Source organism: Dasypus novemcinctus, chromosome 7, assembly GCF_030445035.2.
Source record: "Dasypus novemcinctus isolate mDasNov1 chromosome 7, mDasNov1.1.hap2, whole genome shotgun sequence".
Lineage (NCBI taxonomy): Eukaryota > Metazoa > Chordata > Mammalia > Cingulata > Dasypodidae > Dasypus > Dasypus novemcinctus.
In genome coordinates this window covers 82,666,022-82,686,834 of record NC_080679.1, presented here as the reverse complement: position 1 = coordinate 82,686,834, position 20,813 = coordinate 82,666,022, and the positions used below count along the sequence as shown (strand labels likewise).

The 20,813-nt window shown below is 35.0% G+C and overlaps 1 protein-coding gene across 19 annotated transcripts in view; it reads right to left on the bottom strand.

The window, feature by feature from the left end:
* The window catches only part of LOC101441329 (sodium channel protein type 1 subunit alpha), a 196,871-nt gene that overhangs the window by 52,638 nt on the left and 123,420 nt on the right, over positions 1-20,813 (bottom strand). For 13 of the 19 annotated variants that reach the window (XM_071216321.1, XM_071216326.1, XM_071216317.1 and 10 more), the window contains 9 exons: positions 20,371-20,512; positions 19,512-19,718; positions 10,888-11,172; positions 9,607-9,954; positions 8,119-8,251; positions 6,374-6,612; positions 4,017-4,190; positions 2,698-3,054; positions 1,020-1,502 (listed from right to left, as the gene is read on the bottom strand). In XM_071216321.1, coding sequence (XP_071072422.1) covers positions 1,020-1,502; positions 2,698-3,054; positions 4,017-4,190; positions 6,374-6,612; positions 8,119-8,251; positions 9,607-9,954; positions 10,888-11,172; positions 19,512-19,718; positions 20,371-20,512 — 2,368 coding nt within the window. Of the gene's footprint in view, positions 1-1,019; positions 1,503-2,697; positions 3,055-4,016; positions 4,191-6,373; positions 6,613-8,118; positions 8,252-9,573; positions 9,955-10,887; positions 11,173-19,511; positions 19,719-20,370; positions 20,513-20,813 lie in introns of all 19 variants that reach the window. The other 6 variants (XM_071216319.1, XM_071216318.1, XM_071216328.1 and 3 more) reach the window with 1 other exon arrangement.

The following is a 20,813-nucleotide window of genomic DNA, read 5'->3' as shown; positions in this document are numbered from 1 at the left end:
TGGGATGGTGTGACCAGGATCGATCTACCGTTATATGCCTTCATCTTCTCCTTCCTCTTTCTCTCAGCACACAAATCCGAATTACCTAAAAAGCCCTGAAGCTAGCGTCCAAAGAGCAGCTTCTAGCTCTAACACTATTTCCCTACACCTATATCTAGCTTATTCAGAGAATCATTTAAAAAGTTTGGGAGATCTTTTAAGTTATATTTAATAATGCAAAAGAATGTTTCATGCCTGGTTAATTTTCATTGAATTGCTATCAAAATGTATATGAAGTTACCCTTGGAGATAGTAATAACCTAACAGAATTGTGTCCCTAATAAAATGTCTTTAGTAGTATTAGATTTTTAAGAGTATTTAGATGATGCAATCTAAAAGCTGCTTTCTGTTTTTGAGACTGCCAAACACTAAAAGTTAAGTAAAGGTTCTTTATTCTGGACTTCTTTTGAATTACTATATATCCATTAGATTTTAGCTTTATGTTTCTTGATAGGTCAATGTAATTTCAATTGGAGAAGCTAAATAGAATATTTCTTTTTAGGCAAGTACAGTGGTTACTATCTGTGCTCAGAATATCCTACTTCTTTTCGTTGTTGTTTTTGTTAAATTCTTTTCCATTTAAAAGAGCCAATCAGTGGACTTGTAGACAAAGGCTCTAAATTCAAGTCTCAGTCCTATCTTTCACTAGGTATGTGATCGTATGCTCCCTAAGCTAGTTTTTCTATCTGAAAAGTTAGGGTGCTAATACGTTCCTTTCTATGTTATAATAAGGATTAAATCAAATGATGTTTGTTTGTTCTTCATTTATTCATTTATCATTTAATTTATATTCTTTACTATAGATGGTAAAACTCACACATATACCATTTTATTCTTCAATGTATCAATCATCTCTTTGTGCTTAAATCTTTGGTTCTTCAGTGAAATAAAATTCTATGTGATGGTAAAAACGTCTAGATGGAAAATTTATAAACAGAAATAGTCAATATTATACATACCCCACATCTATGAAATCCTACCTCTTTGCTTTCTTCCAGATCAGATTCACTACTGAAGTCTTCTGTATTTAAATTTTCAAAGTCAGACTCTCCAACAGCAATCGGTACAGTAACGGTAAGACTTGGATTGTTTATGAATGACATGTAATCACTTTCATCAATAATGTATTTTTCAACACTGCTGCCGGTTCCTATGCCACTTGTGGTTCCATTTACATCCTTGATAAAGTCAAGATCTTTCCCAATTTCTGTTGTATGATTGGACATACAACTGTCTTTCTTGTTGTTTAGATCATCAAGTGGTTTAATTTCATCTAAAATCTTTTGTTTCCTAACGAAGGACTGTTGAATAAATTCATATATTTTTCTTTTTACATAAGCTATTCCCTTGTGCATCCTATCCACAGCAATTTGGAGATTGTTCATTTCATTATCATCGTCAGTGGCTGCAAGGTTGTCTGCACTAAATGAGCTCAGAAGCAAGGCCAGAAAGAGGTTCAGAACCTTTAAAAACAATATAAACACGATTATAATTTCACCCCAATTATATAGAAGAGCACATTGAGATCACTTATTCCTCTAAATGAGGAGAAAACACTGAGTTTGAACAACTAGATGAGGAGGAGGCACCATAGCAAATAGCAATTAGAGCTGGGTCATCTGAATTGCTGCTTACCTATACATTCTTGGCCAAACACATGATTTCTGTTGGACTCAGGTCCTCCCATTTGAATAATGAGGAAGTTCAATGAACTGACCTAAGGTTTCAGCTAAGTTTTAAATTGTATGATTATAAGAAAACAGATTTACGTATGTACTGTGTAACAAATCTAACCTTAAAAATCATTAATGTTTCCAATTATGCATTTAAATGTCTTCTATAGTTTCTTATATTGTTAGGCAGGGACATTAAAATGGATATTTTGAAAAATAACCATTATGACTCTGAATGAGGATTAATGGATTAGCGTAGGCATTGACATTTGTCTTCTTAACATATTGCATTTCTCACACCCTACTGTTGACTAATTAGGAGAAGTGTTTCTAAAAATTGCTAATATTTCCATGTGATAGTAACATTAATTTCTACATCTCTTGGAATATACTAATATATTTCCATACCATGAAGAGTAATGTTCTAAATTTAAGAGAGAAGAATTAATCAATTACTACATTAGTGCAATCTCTGGTATCATGAGTCACCCTCTTTTCGATTTAGAGCCAGCAGAGAATTGACCAACCCAAGTTGGTTAATGCTTCTACCATATGACTGGAATGACAGAATGCTACATGCCTGTAAGGGGCAAGGAAATGGCAAAATCATTTTGAACACCACTGCTTAGTCCTGTATTAGCAAGTAAGACTGGGATTTCTATTTTAAAAAGTTTCAGAATTCTCTCTCTCGGCTCTGAATTCATAAAAACTTCCCTGAATATCCTTCTACCTCCTAATCTTTTCTTCAATATGATATTCTTCTGAGATCACATAATAAACGTGATGAAATGATTGATGCCATGGCAACTGGGTATAAAAATTGTGGGGTTACTGCTGTACTGCTGTAATTTCCAAGTGAGACTATATGTACAATCAAAGTGAGAGACTTTTAAAATGAATAATCATGATTTCTTTTTTATAAAATACCATCATTCTCATAGGCCTTAATCTATTTCTGAAACATATATTTTAAGTGGGTGCATACCACCAGGTTTCCAATCACCATGACCATCATGAAGACAGTAAGGCACATGGCTTGGCCAGCGACCTCCATACAGTCCCACATGGTCTCTATCCACTCTCCACACAGCACGCGGAACACAATCAGGAAGGAGTGGAAGAAGTCATGCATGTGCCACCGTGGGAGTTTACAGTCACTGGCAATCTTGCAGACACAATCTTTATAGCTTTTACCAAATAGCTGCATGCCGACCACCGCAAAGATGAAGACAATGATGGCTAACACCAGGGTTAGATTTCCCAAAGCCCCCACGGAATTGCCGATGATCTTTATTAGCATATTTAATGTTGGCCAAGATTTTGCCAATTTGAAAACTCGGAGCTGGAAAATAAAAAATTAATATGAATTATTATGATCTTTAAAAGCATTATATGCACTAAGGTTTTACAAGAAATGATTGGAATCAAATCTGTTACAATACTAACCTTGCCTCTGCATCCTCTCAAGGCTCATGGCTAATTCTTTGAAGCCCTAGGAAGAATCTTAATTTTCCATATTTTACTTATGTAAATAATTTTTCCTGAGAGTGAATTTTCAGTGATTCTTTGGGGTCCACCTACCCTTAGTTTTGTGAAGGTGATTCCAAGGCATATTACAAGTCCTGACACTAAAATATTAACATCTGAATACAATGATCTCTGCTGAATGATAGTCACTTATCAGTAGCATGCCCAGAGACATTATATTGAGCCCTGACATAAGTGGAAAAATATTTATTATTCACTAACACTCTTTGGGGCACTGATATAGTTAGATGCTCCTGCAATGACAAACTAGAATATTTCCCATGACTCTATAATTCTTTCTCTGATTTTCAAAGACATATATGTGAAATCCTGGGCATATTTGGTAATCCTAAAGACTTTGTTTCTTTGATTTTACGGAGATGCATATTTTCCAGAGGTAGAATTAGGAAAAGTTTCTGCAAGCACATCTTATATCTAATTGTCATCTACCACTACAAGGGCTTTCTACAATTTCAAATCACTATTAAAAGGCGATACATTTCCATTATAAATATTTTCTTGGGTCTGAAAATATTAACTGTAATGGTCTGTGGAAACAATCATTAGAATGATAACTGAGTGATATATTAAACTAAATGACTATGCCTTTGGAAATAAGACTTTTCTGAAAAAGTGAAAATAATTCTTCCCAATTACATACAGTTTTTAACAATGGAAACATTATATGAAAAGTTAAAATGTTTTGGTTATATATATAGAAACTATGACAGTGCTAAGCAAGAATGCCGATTGTTAGAAAAGTTTTTTTTTTTTTACCAATCTGAATGAACGGAGAACTGATAATCCCTCCACATTGGCAAGACCAAGCTCTACCAGGCTAAGTGTCACAATAAAGCCATCAAAGATATTCCAGCCTTCTTGGAAATAGTAGTAAGGATCCATTGCAATAATTTTCAGAAACATTTCTGCTGTAAAGATCCCAGTGAAAACCTAAGACCAAAATAAAATTACTCCAACTCAATTAGTTAACAATAAAGTAGAATGATATAATATTTGCTCTTAGAATATGTTTACATTAATTACCCCATAATGATTCTATTGCTAACTTACATTTGTATAGTAACTTATAGTTGATGAAAGGCTTTTATACACATTATTTCATTTTATCCTCATAGAAGCTCTATTAAGTAGATAAGGCAGATATTATAATTATTACCTTACAGATGAGAAAACTAAGTTCTTCCAATGAGTGAAATGACTTTCTCGATACCATACAACTAGAAAAGGGCAAAACTAGGATTTGAATGCAAATATTTTCTTTTAACCATTGTTCTTTCCATTATATCAAATTGGATTTTTCTCCAGACTTTATATAGAACAATTACTGATGAAATTTTGCCCACAGTTTTACTTCTCTATAGGCATATTCTCATTTCCATCAAATCAGGTAAAGAGATAAATAGATATAAATGTGTATTTCATAATATATGCATAATTGCTATCATGATTTTCTACACACATGAAAAAACAAATGCACTTTAATTGTTCATATAGTAGAACTTTAAAAATGCATACAGTACACATTTGCTTTTCCTCTTTAACCGTCCTAAACCTCAAAACAAATTTTATAGAAAATGCAAACATTACTTTAGAGACTTCTTCCTTTCAGTAAATAAAAAGCTGATTTCCTAAATTGAGTCAAGGATAAACATTATACACAATATACACATATAATACACAATATGTACTGTAGGCTTTCAGTATTTCATGGATTTGATTTTGAGTAGATGGATATATATACTACCTAGCTCCTGGGTGCAGAAAAGCTGGAAAAATTTTTGAGTTTTTAAACTATTTCTTGCAATGATGATGACCAAATGAGTCAAAAAGATTCACAATTTTATTTTAGCCTTATAAAACTAGGAAAACAGTTATATCATTTCAAAAAGTGTCTTTAGACTATGAACTATTTCTGCATCTTGAAAAAGTCGTATTTCCATAGACTTTTCAAGTGGTACAAAAGGCCTTTGTCTGTTGTTCTCTTTCTTAGTCTTTGCTTCAAATTTTTTTTTTTCAGGAGGTACCAGGGATTGAACCCAAGATCTCTTACATGGGAAGCAGGCATTCAGCCGCTGAGTTATATCCACTCCCCAATGAGAGTTGGTTTTTTCGTTTGTTTGATTGTTTTGTTTTTAGGAGGTACTGGGGATTGAACCTGGGACCTTGTACATGGAAAGCAGGCACTCAACCACTTGAGCTACTTCTGCTCCCCTTTTGTTGTGACTTTAAGAGCTGTTATTTTTGGCAAAAAGTTGGGTGTATTTGCACACTGATGTTCATAAGCAGGTTTATTCACAATTGCCAAAGGATGGAAACAACCCAAATGTGCATCAACTGATGAATGGATAAATAAAATGTGGTATACACATACAATGGCATATTATGCAAAGAGGAATGAAGTCCTGATACATGTGACATGAACTTTGAAGACATTGTTTTGATTGAAGTAAGCCAGATAATATAGTAAACATATGATCTTTCTGATTTGAAACAAGTAGAATAAGCAAACTCATAGAGTCAGAATGTAGAATATAGGTTATTGGGGATGGGGATGGGATGGGAAAAGGGAAGTCAAAAGTTTAAAATGTACAAGTTCCTATTTGGAATGAAGGAAATACTTTGGTAATGGATGGTGTGATGGTAGCACAACATTGTGAATACAATGAACAGCACTGAAACATATATCTAAATATGATTAAAAGGGAAAATGTTAGATTGTATAAATGGTAATAGAATAAAACATTTTTTAAAAATCCATGGAACCACACTATACAAACATGAACCCTAAGTTAAACCATGGATTACATTTAATAGTACAATTACAAAAATGTGCTATCATCAATTGTAACAAATGTTCCACACTAATGTAAAGTGTTGGTAATGGGGTGGTATATGGGAATCTTGTATTTTATGCCTGGTTGTTCTGCAAACTCACAACTTATTTAACAACAACAACAAAAAACAGTAGGGGTAACTAGCCCGATATAATATCCATCTTTTGGGGGGAAAAGGTTGGAAGGGTGACTGAAAGACTGCTATAAGCTACTAAATATAAATAGTTTCAAAAAGAGAAAATTTGAAGATTGAACACATTTACCTTCCAATTTGCTTACCAAGTTCCCTACTGTGAGCACATTATTGAAATGTTCTGTCATCGGATAGTGTTCCATTGCCATGAAAAGAGTATTTAAAACAATACAGATGGTGATAGCCAGGTCAACAAATGGGTCCATCACAACCAGGTTGACGATATGTTTCACTTTTAACCAATATGGAGAACAGTCCCAGATTAAGAATATGTTGGAAAATTTATACCAACAGGGTGGACATTTCTGCCTGGATTCTTCAAGTTCTAGATTTGAAAAAATAAGAATAACCACCAAAAGATATATTTTATACACACATATATTTGTTTCAGATCCACCAGATTTCTTTTCAGTAATTGTAGCAGTTGGAGATTACTTATGAATTCCAAAAAGAGAGGTTATTTTGTAAACTGGTCTGTTCCTCTGGGTGTGATACCCTTTGATTGTATTAGATTCAGCTGAGATGGCGTTGATTAAACTACGTTAAGATTAGGGCTTTGATTTGATCATGTCATTAGGGTGACTTAGACTTAATTTGAGTCCCCACCCCCCCTCCCTTGTGGGCTATATAAACAGAAAATCAAGTACACACAGAAGTAGATACACAGAAGAAGAACACAGAGGGATAGAGAAAGTTCAGTAGACACAGAAGAGGAGAAAACTTGTTAGCTTTGATCCTGTGGCCCTGGGAAGAGAGATGAGCCCTTTGCCTGATAGCTTACAGCTGGCTTTGTGAAGAGAACAGAGCAGCTGAGCCCAGAAAGAAAAGAGCCCTCCAGCTTATAACTGAGATCAGAAGAAGCTGGGCCCATGGAGCCTTAAGAAGAAAAGGAAGGCTGAACCCTTGCAGATACTAGCAGCCATCCTGCTTCAACACGTGGCAACAGACAATTGGTGAGAAAGTACCTCTTACGGTACTTTGAGTTGGACTCTTTAGGGCCTTGTAACTGTAAGCTTCTACCCAAAATACATACCCTTTACAGAAGCCAACCGATTTCTGGTACTTTGCATCAGTAGCCCTTTTGGCTAACTAATAGACTAATCAACACATTTCTATTTGCTACAGATTCAACCTTATTTTGTACTTAATAAAAGAGCTATAGAATTACTCTTTCTATGCCAAACATATTTCATTAAGCATACACATAAAGCAGGGGTAGAAAAAATAGCTTTTCCTCTCATGCATTGATACTATGGCTTAGCACTTGGCCACAAATGAAGTGAGCAGTCTTGTAAATGTCTAGTAGAAACATGGTTTGGGATAGTGTAGATATTGCATATGACCCTATGCTGTCATCCTTACTTTAGAAGAGATGGGGTAAGTATAGCTGTGAACCAAAAATCATCCTTTAGGTTTGTTTTTATTTTGTGAAAATGACCTACTCTTCTTACCTTCTGAAACTTGAGAATATTGTAATGAGGAGGGAAGGGGCAGTGCTCCTACTAAAGTCCTAAGCTAAGTGGGACAGAAAAGAGGGTCAACAAAACTAATGGGATTAGAAACACCTAACAGAAATACTTTATTCTGCATTTCCAAAGAGTTGTCACATCTAGTCAGCAAAACATTATTTATGGTTCCAATATCATTGAGTTTTAATACATTCTTAAAGCTTCTAGAACAGAAGAATAGATAAAACAAATAATAACTCTTAAATAAGACCTATTGCTTTCCCTTCAGAATACTCATTTTCCAACTTGTAAATAGAACAATTTATTTCAAGTGTGACAATGTAAGTTTTTTGAAATTAATGGAAATGGAATTTGTTACAAACCTTCTACAGTATTTGTTAAAATGCTGGCAATACTCATTGCTCTTTGTCTTTGGGAAGGATCTTCTAGAAAGTCCATGGAAACATGGAAAGAACTTGACCTTCTCTTCCTCATTTCAGTTTCGGTTGTTGTTCCCTGCAAAGACAATGCTAATCCTTTAAATGATTACCTTGAGTAATATGATAAGCCATCAACCAAAAGGTGACATAGTGAATTTCATAAAACACATGCAGCATGCACATTGATATTTACTTGGTGATAGCAGATATTGCTGACTTATTGTGTCATTAACCTGGAATGTCCAAACTGTTAGCCATTTAGCCATACAGCAAAAACTGAGCTTCCTTTCACTCCTTGGATTTCATATTTTATGAAACCTGATGTAATTTTAATATAGTTATAAAATCTCTTGAGATACACCTTTGTAGTTATCCTTATTTCTTATCTAATATTAAGAAATTAATAACTTGAAGTCATGTAAGTGATTAAGGCATGTGATTTTGAGATGGTGGTTATTTATTTTTAAACAAATACAAATGGATACAACACACTTAGTTGCTAACGCGTTTTCCAGACACAAGACATGGATGATCATAGACAACAAAAACTGTATGCTAATCTCTCTCTCTCTCTCTTTCTCTCTCTCCCTCTCTCTCTCTCTCACACACACACAAACACACACATGCTGCATGGACAACAGTTTCATCCAGGGTACCAAGGCAATAAGTCATCTGTTTCTGACTTAGACATTCCTCAACATGCTGATATATTTCCAAGTGAGTGAACAGTTTAAAAAGAGGCAGAATCTATTTAGAAATTCTTCATCTGTGAACACATTCAGGAAAACATCACATACCTTTGTATACAGACAATTATTTTTTCTGTCTGTAGGAATAATTTTTGTGTCTTTTAATTTAGATTAGTTTGGAGAAGACCTATATCAGCATTTTTTAGTAAGACACATAGGAGTACTAAAAAATTTAATGTAACTGAAGCTATCTATTAAGCACAGTGTTCTCAAAACTCTTCTAAACTAAAGCAAACCTAAATTGAAGAATCAGTTGGAAAGATTTATTATACACCCTTCACACTTAAGTAAAGGAATCATTTATTTACTTTCTACCAGGGCCCTAGAGGACATTCTGCTGTCTAAATTCAGCATGGGTATATAGCAAATCAGCATGGGCATATAGCAAATCCTCCAACTGGAGGCAGTAACTTATTATTGTGTCTGATTTATCCATAGCACTTCGATAAGTAAATGCATTCAAGTGTTATGCAGTAGCATGTTGAGGTTTAAAGTTTTAGTTGGTTAGTTTATTAAAGGTTTTACAAGATGCAGGTGCATTCACAGCTTGACCAACCAGGAATCATTCTCAAGGTTCCATTCTGTAGAAACACTGGCCGGTGCAGCAATAATGGGCCAGTCATGCCTAAACTATTTAAAACTTTCTTACATTGTCATCAGTAGCTGGCTTATCTATTATCACCTCTGGCAGAAGCTGTCCAACAGGCGATGTAGGAACTGAAGGTCCACCAACCAAGGAAACCACACCATTGCAATCCACGGTGCTGTGCATCTTCCCATTCGCTGGAAACATTGCCAGCATCCGGGAGGACCTACTGGTCTGACTTAGGTTACTGTTGCGTCGCTCTCCATGGCGCCGGGGCACAAACAGGGAATCTCTCCGGCTCTCGTTATCTTCAAAGGTGCTATGCTCATCGTCAGCAAAGTCATTCTCAGATCCTACATCCTTTGCTCGCCCTCTAAAGCTGAAAAGGCTTGTTCTGCTATTTCGCCTTGGAGAAAATAGGGAGCCACGTATGCTTAACAAAGACTGAAAATTTGAAACAAGCAAAGAAAAGACAGAATTATATTAGTATGACCCTTTGAAATGTGCTTTCATTTTGCAGGATTAAGTTGGTGGAGATTTCAGCATTCATAACAGAATGTGGTTCCTTTTCATTGCTATTTGCATTTTGTGTAAATTCAGATTAAATTAAATTAGTGTTATAAAATGGGATTTCTAACCGTTAGGATTAAAGAATAGGGAGATAGATCATAATCTAAAGACACAAATCAAATTCAAAAGGAAATATTCTTAGTATACTGCTATGAATATTGTAAATATTTGCTACACACTGGAAGCATGGTCACATGTTTTCATTAATCTTTCCTTTTGATAAATTCCAACATTTTTTCATAATTTGTTTTAATCCATTTTACTAGAATCACTTTAAATTATTCCTGTTTCATCTATAAGGCACAATGTTGTTATATCTTGAAGCTGGCTTCTAAAATTCAGAGTAATGTGCTTTTTGGTAAAGTGTACTATGATTAATATTTTCAGGAGCCTACATAATGGCTTATAAGAATTTAGGGGGAAATACCCATAAAACTATTAAATAACCAGAGAGACATTACTGATCACCTAGTCCAAAAATTCACATTTTTTTCATTAAGAAGGCTAAAGAACAGAAAGATTAATAAATGCCATTAGTTGCAGACAATACCAGCAGACAATATCAGGATCAGAATCCAGGTGTCCTGACTTTCAACCCAATGCTATTTCAGATATACCAAGCTGTAGACTTACACATATATATGGAGAAAGACATTGTCATTACTATGTGAAAAAAGGATAGCTTTAAATATAATATAAATAACAGTCAAGTAAGTTGATGAAAACTCCTAAGCCTGCTTTAATTCTTCCCTTCTGTTCAGCCTTCTAATTTTCATTCATGCATCATTTAACTCAGCAGTGCCATACCTGGTGTGGAGAGGAGTACCTCTTTTCATATGTCAGTCGATTCCCTTCTATGGAAAAGCGAAACCCCTTTCTCCTGATGCTGTCTTCAGATTCCGATTTATGGAATTCATCCTCATCTTTCTCTTCCCCACCAGATTGTTCCTTCTGTTTTCTTTTTTTCCTCCGATTTCTTCTTTCCTTAGCACTCTTGGAACTCAACTTGGAGGCTTCAGATGAGCTATCTGAGAGGCCGCCTGCTGCACTGGGTTCTCTGGAATGTTCCGAGGCAGTTACTGCTGATGCTTGCTACAATGTGGAGAAAGAATTTTAGCATCGCATGGAGAAGACTTTTTATCTTTCCTTAAAATGGCTCAAGTATTTGCATGGTATTTAAAAAATACATTTTGCTGACTGAAGCTGATTTAATATAGAAGGAGCTCTGCAATTTTAAGGAGAATTTTTTTTCTTTCCATTTAAGAGCGATTTGGTTTTCTGTATGTTAGCATTTATTATGCTGCAAGGACCACATATTCAAAATAATCAATTGGGCATCAACTTTTTGAGATTGATTTACACTAAAAACTGTTTGTTTTTGAGGTAAGGGAAACTGGAACCTCCTATGTGGGAAGCTGGCACTCAACCCCTGAGCCACACTGGCTTCCCAGAGTTGGTTTCATCGCTTGTTTTGCTTATTGTTTGTTGTTGTTGTTGTTTTTTTTCAGAACCAAACTTAGGACCTCCCATGTGGGAGGTGGGCATTCAACTGCCTGAGCCACATCTACTCCCCAGAAATTGGTATTTAATTAGCATTGTCTTATTGGCTCTAAGAAAGAAACTGTAGCATGGGAGAAAGCTGATGGATTGCCTGAGGGCATATACAAACCAGTTGTTTAAAATGGTTTGCCCAATACCTTCAAAATATTATCAATCAAATTTATGGACAGTGATAAAATGCTCTCCTCACTCCTCCATGATACTCTATCTAGAAGAATGAAGACTACAAGGCTAATCGTTTTCTGCTAAGCAAGCTGAGACTTTCATTATTTCCCTACCCATCTTCAATTCAGCACTGTTTCTTGCAGGACATGTGGCATGGAGAGAAAACTGCTCTTTTTTAAAATAACAAATCAATTTTATTGATACATATTAATAAAATGTACAATTCATCCAACGTGTACAATCAATGGTATTTGGTATAATCACATAGTTGTGCATTCATAACTTCAATCATTATTAGGGCATTTTTTATTATTTCAATACTAATAATAAGCAACAAACAAACATACAAACAAGAGAATTCTTCACCTCTCAGTGAGAATGCTTCCCCTGATGTACATAGCTGTTATTTCTGGCTATTTTTGAACATTTATTTACTTTTAAGCCAGTTTTATTGAGATATATTAACATACCATGAGATCTATCCAAAGTGCATAATCAGTGGCTTTTAATATAATCACAATGTTATGCATTCATCACGTCAAAATATTTTAGAACAGTTTTATTACTCCAAAAAGAAAAACTCCACACCCCTTAGCAGTCATCTCTCAATCCCTCTATCCTTCCCTAGCTCTACATAACCACTAATCTAATTTCAACTTTATAAATTGATTTATATTTACATTTTATATAAATGGAATTATACAATATGTAGGACTTTGTGTCTGGTTTCTTTTACTTAGCATGTTTTCTTTGTATGATCTTACCATCTTGTAGTAGTAACATATATTGATTCAGTTTCAAAGAAAAATGGTCTTATACATGGAATTTTACCCATATTCACATTTCATATGTGTTTTTACTATGCTTTATAGCCCCATGTTATTTGACACAAAAGGAATTGCAGTTTTGGACCATGAATTTTAAATCATTATAACTAGGCTCAAACACATCTTTATTAACCAAAATAGCAATCATTACAATCAACACAGTATTACCAATGAGAAATAAATGTTTATTCCTCTAGTATAAAAATTCATGCTTTGGAATTCGACGATCATCTCTTGGAAAGCATTTTCTGCATCCTGCTGGTTGTGGAAATGTCTTCCCTGCACAAAGTTGTCAAGATGCTTGAAGAAGTGATAGTTGGTGAGAGGTCAGGTGAATATGGCTAATGAGGCAAAATTTTGTAGCCCAATTCATTCAACTTTTGAAGTGCTGGTTGCGTGATGTGCAGTCAGGCGTTGTCATGGAACTGGGCCCTTTCTGTTGACCAATGCTGGCTGCAGGCATTGCAGTTTTCGGTGCATCTCGTCGATTTGCTGAGCATACTTCTCAGATGTAATGGTTTCGCCGGGATTTGGAAACCTGTATTGGCAGCGGACCACCAAACAGTGACCATGACCTTTTTTGGTGCAAGTTTGGCTTTGGGAAGTGATTTGGAAATTCTTGGCCCAATCACTAAGCAGATCGTTGCCAGTTGTCATCTAAAATCCCCTTTTCATCATATGTCACAATCCGATCAAGAAATGGTTCATTGTTATTGCATAGAATAAGAGAAGATGACACTTCAAAACAACAATTTTTTAAATTTTTGGTCAGCTCATGAGGCACCCACTTATGTAGCTTTTTCTCCTCTCCAATTTGCTTCAAATGCCAGACAACCATAGAATAGTCCAAGTTGAGTTCTTCAGCAACTTTTCGTGTAGTTTATGAGGATCAGCTTCGAGGACTGCTCTCATTTGGTCATTGTCAACTTCCGATGGCTGGCCACTACGCTCCTCATCTTCACGGCTCTCGTCTCCTTTGCAAAACTTCTTGAACCACCACTGCGCTGTACATTCATTAGCAGTTCCTGAGCCAAATACATTGCTGATGTAGGGAGTTGTCTCTGTTGCTTTATGACCCATTTTGAACCCAATAAGAAAATTGCTTGAATTTGCTTTTTGTCTAACATCAGTTCTATGGTCTAAAATAAATATAAAATAAATAGCAAGTAATAAGTCATTAGCAAAAAAAAAAAAAGTGAGAAGTGCACATTAAAATGATGTGTAACAACCACATTTATTTAAGAATGCATGCCAATATCAAACGGCAAATTTCAACAAAGGCAATTATTTTTGCATCAACCCTACACATTTTTTAGCTTTCCTTCTAGTAATATACGTGACCTTAGACTTTCCCTTTAAACCACTGTCATACTCATATAATAGTATTGTTAGTTACAAACATGCTGTGTTTTCACTTTTTCTGTTCATTTCCAAAGATTAACACAAATCCCTTCTACCAATGCATAGTAAAAACACATATGCAATATGAATATGGGTAGAATTGCATGTATAAGACCATTTTTCTTTGAAATTGAATCAATATATGCTACTACTACAAGATGCTAAGACCATACAAAGAAAACATTATGCTAAGTAAAAGAAATCAGACACAAAGTCCTACATATTGTATAATTCCATTTATATAAAATGTAAATATAAATCAATTTATAAAGTTGAAATTAGATTAGTGGTTATGTAGGGCTAGGGAAGGGTAGAGGGATTGAGAGATGGCTGCTAAGGGCTGTGGGGTTTTCTTTTTGGAGTAATGAAATTGTTTTAATTCTGCACTATTTAACCCTTAGCTTTCCATTCTCTAACCTCATTCTATTTTCTGGTGACCCATATTCAAGTTATTAACAACAAAAGATTACATAATACATTTAGTTCATAATAGTGCAAATATTTGTCCTTTTGTGTTTGGCTTGCTTCACTTGACATAATGACCTCCAGGATCATCCGTGTTGTCATATGTTTTATGACTTCTTGCACCTGCATAATATTCCATCATGTGTATACACCACAGTTTAACCATTCATTGGTTGATGGATATCTGGCTGGTTTCCATCTTTCGGCAATTGTGAATAATTCTGCTGTGCACATCAGTGTGAGGATGTCTGTTCGTGTTACTGCTCTCATATTCTTCTGGGTATATACCCGGTAGTCGTATTGTCAGGTTATGTGGCAAATCTATATTGAACTTCTTTAGGAACTGCCAAACAGTCCTCCACAGTGGCTATACCATTCTACATTTTCACAAATGGTGAATAAGTGTTCCTATCCCTCTACATCCTCTCCAACAGCTGAAGTTCCTTGTCCTTTTAATAGTAGCCATCCTAATAGGTGTTAAATGATATCTCATTGTAACTTTGATTTGCATTTCCCTAATCACTAGTGATGCTAAACATTTTTTCATGTTTTTTTTTCCATTTGTATTTCTTCTTCACACAAATGTCTATTTAAGTTTGTTGCCCATTTTATAATTGGATCATTTGTATTTCTACTGATGAATTGTAGTATCTCTTTATATACCATGGATATTTCACCCTTATTTGATTTCCATATATTTTCTCCCATTGAGTTGGCTGCCTTTTCACCCTTTTGACAGATTCCTTCGAGGTACAAAAGAGTTTAATTTTGAGAAGGTCTCATTTCTCTTTTTTTTCTTTTGTTGCTTGTGCTTTGGATGTAATGTCCAAAAAACCACCACATACCACAAGGTCTTTAAGATGTTTCCCTACATTTTCTCTAGTAGTTTTTATATTTATGGCTTTGATCCATTTTGAGTTGTTTATTGTGTAGGAAGTAAGAAAGGGATCCTCTTTCATTCTTACGGTTATGGATATCCAGTTTCCCTACACTATGTGTCAAAGAGACTGTTTTTTCCTGTTAACATGGCTTTGGAATGTTTCTCAAAACCCAGTTGGTTGTAGAGGTGATGGGTTTATTTCTGGACTCTCAATTTTATTCCGCTGATCAATGTGTCTATCTTTATGCCAATTCCATGCTGTTTTGACCACTGTAGCTTTGAGGTCAAGCAGTAAATTTCCTCCCAATTCATTCTTCTTCTGTTTTAGAATGCATTTTGCTATTTGGGTGCGTGTTCCCTTCCAAATTAATTTGGTAATTGTATTTCTACTTCTGTAAAGTATTCCGTTTGAATTTTGATTGGTATTGCATTGAATTTATAAATCATTTTGGGTAAGATTGACATCTTCATGATATTTAGTCTTCTAGTCCACGAACATGGAATGTCTATCTGTCTGTTTAGGTATTCATTGATTTATCACTGTTTTGTAGTTTTCTGCATATAGGTACTGTACTTCTTTGGTTAAGTTGATTCCTAGGTATCTGAGTCTCTTTGTTGCTATTATAAGTGGAATTTTTCTTCTCAGATTGTTCAATATTAGTGAACAGAAACTTCACTGACTTTTGTGTTTATCTTGTATCCTGCCACTTTGCTGAACTCGTTTTTTAGCTCAGGTATCTTTGTTGTAGACATTTCAGAATGTTCAAATATAGGGTCATGTTATACATGAACAGCGAGAGTTTTACTTACTCTTTTTCTATTTGGATGCTTTTTTTTTCCTTGTCTAATTTCTCTAGCTAGAATTTCTAGCACAGTGTTGAATAACAATGGTGACAGTGGCCATCCTTGTCTTTTGTTCCCAATCTTAAAGGGAAAGCTTTCACTTTTCCCCATTGACTATGATGTTGGCTGTGGGTTTTTCATATATGTCCTTTATCATATTGAAGACTTTTCCTATCTTTCAATGTGTTTTTTATCAAGAAAGTATGCTGGATTTTGTTGAATGCCTTGTCTGCATTGATTGAGATGATCATATGTTTCTTAACCTTCAATTTGTTAGTGTGGTGTATTATGTTAATTGATTTTCTTATGTTGAACCAGTCTTGCATACCAGGAATAAATTCCACTTGGTTGTGTTGTATAAGTCTTTTGATATGCTGTTGGATTTTATTTGCAAGTATTTTGCTAAGACTTTCTGCATCTATTGGTCTGTAATTTTCTTTTCTTGTAGTGTCTTTTTCTGGCTTTGGTATTAGGGTGATGCTGGTTTCCTAGTGTTTTGGGTAATTTTCCCTCCTCTTCAGTTTTTTGGAAGAGTTTAAACAGGATTGTTGTTAATTCTTCTTGAAGTGCTTGGTAGAAGCATTTCTACCAAGAAATCACCTGTGAAGCCTTCTGGTTCTGGACTTTTCTTTTTTGGGAGATTTTTGATGACTGATTCAATCTCTTTAAATGTGATTAGTTTGTCTATTTCTTGTATTTCTTGTAGTATCAGTGTAGGCTGTGCATTTCTAGGAATTTGTCCATTTCATCTAGGTTGTCTAGTCTGTTGGCATACGGATTCTCATAATATCCATCAATGTTCTTTTTTGTTTCTGTGGCATCAGTTGTAACTTTCCCCTTTCATTTCTGATTTTATGTGTGTGTTCTCTCTTTTTTCTGTTTGTCAATTTTATTGATCTTCTCAAAGCTTTTGGTTATATTTATTTTCTCTGTTTTTTTAAAAATTTTTCTTCTATTTCATTTACTTCTGCTCTAATCTTAATTATTTCTTTCCTTCTGCTTGCTTTGGGAATGGTTTGTTGTTCTTTTTCTAGTTTCTCCAGTTTTTCAGTTAGATCTTTGATTTTAGTTCTTTCTTCTTTTTAAATATAGGTATTTAGAGCTATAAATTTCCCACTCAGTACTGTCATCTCTGTATCCCATAAGTTTGATAAACTGTAGTCTCATTTTCATTTGTCTCAATATATTTACTAATTTCACTTATAATTTCTTCTTTGACCCACTGATTTAGGAGTGTATTGTTCAGCCTCTGCACCTTGCAATTTTACTTCTTTCCTGTCTATTATTGATTTCCAGTTTGGTTCCATTATGATCTGAGAATGTGCATGTCTACTTCCAATCTTTACATTTTTTATTGAGACTTCCCTTGTGACCTAACATGATCTATACTGGAGAAAGATTCAGGGGCACGTGAGAAGAATGTATAACCTGCTGGTAGATGTAGTGTTCTGTATATTTCTGTTAGGTCTAGCTCATTTATCATATTGCTTAAGTTCTCTATTTCCTTGTTGATCTTTTGCCCAGTTTTTCTAATTAGTGATATGAGTGATGTGTTGAAGTATCCAACTATTATTGTAGAGATGTTTATTTCTCCCTTCAGCTTTGCCAGAGTTTGCCTTATATTTTAGGGTACCCTGGTTCATTGCATAGATATTTATGACTGTTACTTCTTCCTGGTGGATTTTCCCTTTTATTAACATATAATGGCCTTATATACCTCTTATAACTTTTTTGCATTTAATGTCTGTTTTGTCCAAGATTAGTATAGCGACTCCTGCTCTTTTTTGGTTACTGTTTGCATACAGTAGCTTTTTCCAACCTTTCACTTTCAACCAGTTTGTATCCCTGAGTCCAAGGTGAGTGTCTGGCAGATGGCATAAGGATGCCTCATGTTTTTTTTTTAATCCATTCTGTCAGCCTATATCTTTTGATTGGGGAGTTTAATCCATTCACATTCAATGATATTACTGTAAATGCACTATTTACTTCCACTATTTTATTCTTTGGTTTTCATATATCACATCTTATCTTCGTCTGTCTTTCTGTTTTTTGGTTATCCTTTCTGCTATTCCTGTCTTCTATACTCTCCTCCCAGCCTCTCTCTCGTGTGATTAGGATGGTGCTCAATTTCTCTCTCTTTCATGGGTACTTAGTGGTGGGAGGTTGTGTTACTGCTGTTCTTAGAGTCTTGGTTCAACCTATTCTGGGTCTTTAGGATTGTTCCTATTAGCTGCTCAAATCAGGGCCCTGAACTCAGTATTGGGCTGTAGACCTGCTTTGCAGGACTTTGGGAAGGGAGGAGTTTTGCCATCGCGATTCTTTTTCTTTGCCCTTCTCTCTTCTGACGGTGTCCAGTCTTCCCCTGGTGTACTAACCCTAGATGATTTTTTCCCTGATCCTTTCTGCCTGTTTTCTAGCTATTTTTCTGGGAAAAAGAGAATGTCTCATGTCTTTCTAGTCTGCCATCTTCCCCAAGTAAAAACAGTTTTTTTTTTTTAATCACGCTTGTACTTGTACCAAGTTGGCACTTTTTGATTATTACCATAGTTCCCAGAGTACCATCAATATAGGAAATCTTGTAAATATATTAATATCCCCAAAGTAACTTTATTTTCAGTAAAAGTGAATTCATGTGTTAAACAGAAAGAGCAAGGGAAGAAGGTAATGATAGATAAGACATTTTATAACTTATTGTACTACAAGTACTGACACCTCATTATAAAAACAAGTCATCATTATTATATTTCTGGTATCTATAAGATAGGTGACTTTCATATGTCTATTGAATACTGCTGTATCTGAGAACATTATATTATGCTCATCTCCTTATTTATGAAAGGCTATTTGGCAACTACCTTCAATGGCTATGTATTTTTATTTAAAAAAGAAAGTGACTATCTTCTAAGAGCTGGCCAAACATCTTTTTATATAATCAATAAATTTTTCTCTTATTGCCCGTGTACTTAATTAATAAAAATTTCTCACTTGAGAAGACTTAAGATCCCTTTAATTCTGAGAATCATAAGATGATTAAAATAATATGAGGGAGTCCTATTGTGGTCCATATTGTAAACATCTTTGAGTAATTGAACTAAAATGACTATAGATGACCAAAATGTAGAAATCCTTGTTAATGCCCCATACCACCAACTTCTCTTAGGTACTATCAAACAATTACCTGTCTCAGTTTTTTTCCCCCAGTATTCCTGTCATGACTGAAATGTTAAAAAAAATAAAATAAAAAAAGGATGGGACATTGAGACAAGGTTTATTTGATTTGGTGAATTTACCTGAGCTGCCTCTTGTTGCTTTTTTAGCTGTTCGAGCATTAGCTGAAATTCGGCCTCTTTCTGTTCTGCCTCTTCCAAGGTGGCCTGATTCTGCTCCTCATAGGCCATTGCCACCACAGCTAGGATCAAATTTATTAGGTAGAAGGAGCCCAAGAAAATGACCAGCACAAAAAATATCATGTATGTTTTTCCAGCAGCACGTAATGTCTGGAAACAAGAATATCTGAATTATTTTTTCAATATTATTTTGCTAACTTGTGGCTTCAACTTTCAACTTACTGTATGTCTTACAAGACTCCGATCTAAATTATAATTATGTTGTTGAAAGTCCTGTTTCTTTGTCTCCTTTCCTAAGTAATTCTCTTCCTTCTTCCCTAACTCATAAGTTCACACTCTCATCTCTAGGATGGCATTCTTGGATTCACCAAGAACATAAAAATCCATAAACCACAATGAATAGCTCCATCAAAGAGCAAAGGCTTTGTGACAGTTTAGTGGGAGTCTAAAATTCCCTTCTTCATTTTCATCAGCTCCACCTGAATGATAATACTTGAAGGGATGTGTAGTGCTAATGGGAGGATGTGCCTTGTGTGTGGGCAGATCTGTGTCTAGGCAGAGTAGGAAATAGATCTTGAGCTAATGGGACATGGGAGACAACCTCTAACCCTGGCATCACCATACAAAATGTGTTATAATCAATAGGATAGAGAAACTCAAATCTCTTCATTCCAAGTTCTGCTTCTTCCACTATATTATGCTATGGTTTCCACTATATTATGTTATTATTATAATAACTAAAATGCTTTTCTAGCATGTTTTTACATACAAGAAAGTACTATATGCCTATTCAGGTTCTCACCAGTTGGTAAAGATTTTCCCAGAAGTCCTGAGTCATCAGTCGAAACAGGGACAAAAAAGCCCAGCTGAAGGTGTCAAAGCTTGTGTAGCCATAATTGGGGTTTCTACCAGCTTTCACACACACATAACCTTCTGGACAGTGGCTGTAAATGGGACAAAAGGAAGTAGTAAGAGGTACTCTGCTATCATTTTATTTGGGAACATGCTGTACTTACAACATTGTCTAGTCAGGAAGACTTGCTTTTCAAGGGATGCAAGCAAGATAAATAACTGATATATTTCACAACTCTTGACTTAATATAATTTTAGTAGCCATTTGGTGTCATCAAAATATGACATAGCATTTCTAATAATATTTTACAAAACTATTTTTGTTAATTGGCATTTTTACATATCCCTATTTCATTTTTTCTACTAAGAAGTGTTCAGATTTGATTTGTAGCT